General features: G+C 37.6%; 1 protein-coding gene across 1 annotated transcript; it reads left to right on the top strand.

The window, feature by feature from the left end:
• Window positions 1-391: 391 nt before the first annotated feature.
• On the top strand, window positions 392-3,451 carry LOC129270980 (transcription factor Jun-like). The gene has a single exon (XM_054908324.2). It carries the CDS (start codon window positions 688-690, stop codon window positions 1,621-1,623), a length of 936 nt encoding a protein of 311 aa, XP_054764299.1. The 5' UTR covers window positions 392-687; the 3' UTR covers window positions 1,624-3,451.
• Window positions 3,452-4,717: the final 1,266 nt, after the last annotated feature.

Below are 4,717 nucleotides of genomic sequence, written 5' to 3'. Positions count from 1 at the left end.
CATGTTTTGTTATGGAAATGAAGGACCTCTTCCGGCGAGGTTGGTTCTATTACCCGGAAAAAGATTGTGACGTGTAATTGGATGCGTCCACATCGTTACGGGTAAACTCAAACTAAAAACAATAGAATATCACCATTTAGATAATATTTCATCTAAAGTTCTTCGAGATAAAAGGTATCAAAATAAGAAGATATATTATTCAATAACCAAAACTGAATAGGAATTATATTTGTCTCTTTAATTTATAACGTGATTATATCATGATACGCTTGATATGTACACTGGAATATATCATCCCTACTATAAAAGTGGAGTCGTCGAAGGGGTTACCGTTTACTTCCAGAGCACTGCACGTGCTTTGATTGACATTTGGGATCGACCAATCAGATCGCAAGATGACATTGCCAAACACACGTCTTACATCATCGCCGACCAATCGTTATTCGAGAATCTGATGTCACTGCTCTTCCGTCTATTTTGGGAATCCTTAGTCAGTGTATATATAGTGAGTCAGCGTTGGTATCGGAAATTCATGCTACGATCATTTCATTTTGCACTGTGAAGAGACAGAGAATTCTCTCAATCCTTTACCTGGCCAACTACAGGATCTCCCTCTTTGCCACATCAATTCGAGACCTGTGACTCAGACTTGTAGCTCATAGCAAGAGAAAGCTCATAACTGTTTGTATGTCAGCCGAAAACGGTCGCAAAAAGATGGAGACTCAGTTCTACGAAGATGCACATAACCCGTGGCTGAGCAAGAAGAAATGCATGACTCTGGATTTGGACACGGGCAAGCGCAAACTTACGGCTGCTGTGCTGTCGACTCCAGACGTTCAGATGCTCAAACTCGCTTCTCCTGAACTCGAAAAAATGATTATTTCTCAGCAAGGCAATATTTGTACTACACCAACGCCTACTCAATTTATCTGCCCGAAAAACGTTACCGAAGAGCAAGCCGCCTTCGCCCAGGGTTTCGTCGAGGCGCTCCAGAGCCTTCACCAACGGAATGATTCGGGGGACTCCGAGTCCGTGGTGAGCGATGATGAATCGTCGGTTGACCAGCTGGACCTAAGTGATCCAATAACAACCTACCAGCAGCAGCAGGTCCTCAACCCCCTTACCACCATCTCTAGTATGACCACAGCTGCGACATCGATTTACAACCCTGCAATGCCTACGACGACTACACTGCCTGGATCAACCGTTAGCCTTTCATCTCGTAATTCTATGCCCACTGACTCTACAGCCATCACATGCGGATGGCAGACGAGTGTTGAACGTATCAAACAAGAACCTGCGTGCGAAGAGCCCCAGACCGTCCCGGTGTACCACGCCACCACTAACCCACCCATGTCCCCCATCGATATGGAAACACAAGAACGCATCAAGGCTGAGAGGAAAAGGCTCAGGAATCGAATTGCCGCCAGTAAATGTCGTAAGCGCAAGCTTGAGCGAATTGCCAGGCTAGAGGATAAAGTGAAGGACCTGAAAACGCAAAATACAGACTTGTCGACTACAGCAACCAAGCTTCGTGAACAAGTTTGTGCTTTGAAACAGAGTGTGATGGAACACGTAAAGAGTGGATGTCAAGTTATGTTGGCACAACAACTGGCTTTTTAATCTGGAATAATTGCAGATGATTTTGAAACACTGACATTCATAACTGAAAATAGTGATCTACAGACTATTGACTTTCGAGGCCTGCGAAACAAACATTACTGTGGATGTGGACTTTGTATTTGCATTCATATTCTTTGAGATCTTAAAATTGACCTAGAAGACATGTATAGACCTATGTAATCTATTTTACTGTGCTGGTTTGCAGTTCCCAATATTATAGTGCTGATACAAAATTACTTTCATTCAGTAGTTCCGACCTGGTTATATCCAAAATTACCAGAAATTTGGGGCAGGATCCCCAGTATTCCTATTTCTGATTTTCAAATATCTCAAGTCCATGATGTTCGTTGTATGGAATTGATAATCTTCTGCATTTATCAATCTCTGTGTAGGTACACTGTACATGTCTAAAAATGCAGAGCAAATTGAGAATTTGTTTATTCCGCCCAGTAAGACGATTTGATAAACCCATCAAACCTAGTAACCTAATGACAATTTGTCTTTTAGCTTGCCCAGTAATTTTGAGTCAGTACTTTGGTAACAGTCATTTGGTGTAAACTCACTTATAATGCCCAAATTTTAATTGTACTTGTCCATGCTTAGTCTTTTGAAGTCCAGTGTAGTAGGATGGTCCTTTATTCAAAAGAAAAAAGGGAAGGAAAGTCAAATAATTTTTTGTGAGAAAATTTTTGAAGGAAACTGCGAGGAATTTATAAAGTTGTACATTGAAATGGTTTATGATGTGAATATTCGTATGAAAATTTTTTGTCTTTCAAAGAAGCATACTGGTTTTGAGAAGTTATTTCGAACAGAATGTATGGTCTTGTGTTATGAATTTCTTGTTTTTCCTCAGATTTTATTTTTTACCAATTGTACATTTGACGAAAGCATTGTGTGCAAGGAAATAATCAGCTTTCTTTATTTTTTGCTTGTAATGACCACTGACCATCAGAAATGGCTGCAAATGCAATGTAGCTCATCTGTGTTATCAATTTAATCTTGCAACAATTTCAACAGCTCACACCATTGGGAGGCCAAATAAAATATTTTGCGACTTGTTTGCACATTACTGCACCAAAGCTTTTAGACTCTTAACTTACAGTAAAAGTTACGCATTTTGATCTACGACACCTGTGGACACCTGTGGTCGGTGTTTTGTTTATTTTTTTGTATTTACCAATGCCGCCATTCTTGCAATACAACTTCAGACAGATAACATTTTGCCTGATGAGTCTATGACATAGGCATAAACAGAAAGGTTGTGATTCATTAATATAAGCAATCCATGTATGAAGGCGAAATATGAAACACTGCTGAAGAATAATCTGTTATTTAATTAAATCATACATGAGTTTCTTTTGACCCATTATTCACATGCTAGATTCTGGAACAACGTTTTCTTTAAAAAAATAACTCTGTTGTATTCTCCACGTGTTGCACAGAATTTGACGTTACAAATTTTTGTATCTTTGCTGGAATATGTTCCAATAAAATGTACTTGCAATAATAGGTTTTCATGTTTTTAACCATTTAAAGTCATGTGAATATTGTGTTCATTTGAAAGCTGGGTAATATTTTCAATTCTTCATTGTATGATACCTACATGTATCTGAATGAATTAGATCTTTTCTTCCAAATCAATTTTGTGTTTTTTCTATAAAGATGCATCAACTAATACATGTGCATTAGTTATGCATTTTACCTTTATTGCCATTATTTCGTTTTTATGAAGTTTGTCATGCAATGTATTGTAAAAACAAAATTATTGAAAGAAAAAAAAGAAACTACAGCTCAGTTTGCTGGATAATAAAAATTATGAAAATTAAAATGTTATTTCTTATGTGATTTGTTGGGTTTAGTGAAATTGTTTTCATGTTTGTGTTGTGATCGAATGGTGTGTGTAGGAGAGGCATGTATTAATTTTGCTGCTAACATAAGTGAAGAACGGGATAAAGTGTTAATCTTGTGAATAACAATGACGTTAATGGACAAAATTGCATGAGTTTGGTGTTCGAGTGCATGAATATGGAGACACAGAGTGGAGAGTGGTCCTAATTACATTTCTATAATCACGTAGGCCCAAGTTGAAAACTGATTTGCAAAAATATGTAGGCCTCCGACTTCTCAATAAATCCCAAGTTTTCTCATGAAGCTTCAAGCATGATACATGCAGGCTACTATAATTAAGTGGTAGCAGCGATATTCGGGGATGATTGTGAGTTGTGACTGGATGTCCAGTCCAACGCCCATTCCATTTCCATTTTTTTTAATTCAGTCCGTCAAAGAGGTATTGATATATCAAACATTTTGCATCTCCTGGCATCATGATCAAACATTTTCATTTTCGAAACGATTCTCACAGATGAAATGGGATGATTCATATCCAGGTACTTCACCGGTTACATATATCAAATCAATGAGCAGTTTAAGAGCTCAACTGCTAATTTGTAATTTAATTAACAAAAAAGCTTGGAAAATGAGAGCGGTGTCATTAGGCCTACATATTTTACAGCATCTCACATTGCCGTGTGCACTGTACATGTACAGTATGTGTAATTCTATGCTGGGGCATGTCATACTGTGTAGTGCATGCAATCATTGAATATATATATGCCCGATCATGCCATGGCCTGATAGAGAATACCATACTGTGTACATGTACTAGTACTGTGTCATAGGTCATAGAGAGTGGAGAGAGAAGTGTCAATTGGCTGTGTCTGTATTTGTGGATGAATTCTGGGCAGTTGGTAGAGAAATAACGCTTTAAATTCATTTATCATATGTACAAGAATACTATGATTTATATATCCACTGATAGTCGATCAACAATTTATTATAGACGCAGACAGTCATAAAAGTACATGTAGTTCATAATTAAAGGACAAGTCCCTCCCAACAAAAAGTTGATTCGAATAAAGAGACAAAAATCCAACAAGCATAACACTGAAAATTTCATCAAAATCGGATGTATAATGAGAAAGTTATTACATTTTAAAGTTTCGCTTAATTTCACAAAACAGTTATATTCACATCCTTTGTAGGTATGCAAATGAGGAGACTGATGATATCGCTCACTATTTCTTTTGTATTTTAT

Source organism: Lytechinus pictus, chromosome 11 (genome assembly GCF_037042905.1).
Source record: "Lytechinus pictus isolate F3 Inbred chromosome 11, Lp3.0, whole genome shotgun sequence".
Taxonomy (NCBI): domain Eukaryota; kingdom Metazoa; phylum Echinodermata; class Echinoidea; order Temnopleuroida; family Toxopneustidae; genus Lytechinus; species Lytechinus pictus.
The sequence above is the reverse complement of the archived record's forward strand: the minus strand, read 5'-3'. Positions and strand labels throughout refer to the sequence as shown.

Coding starts and splice junctions, on each gene's coding strand:
- LOC129270980 (XM_054908324.2), top strand. CDS start 688: ATGTCAGCCGAAAACGGTCGCAAAAAGATGGAGACTCAGTTCTACGAA.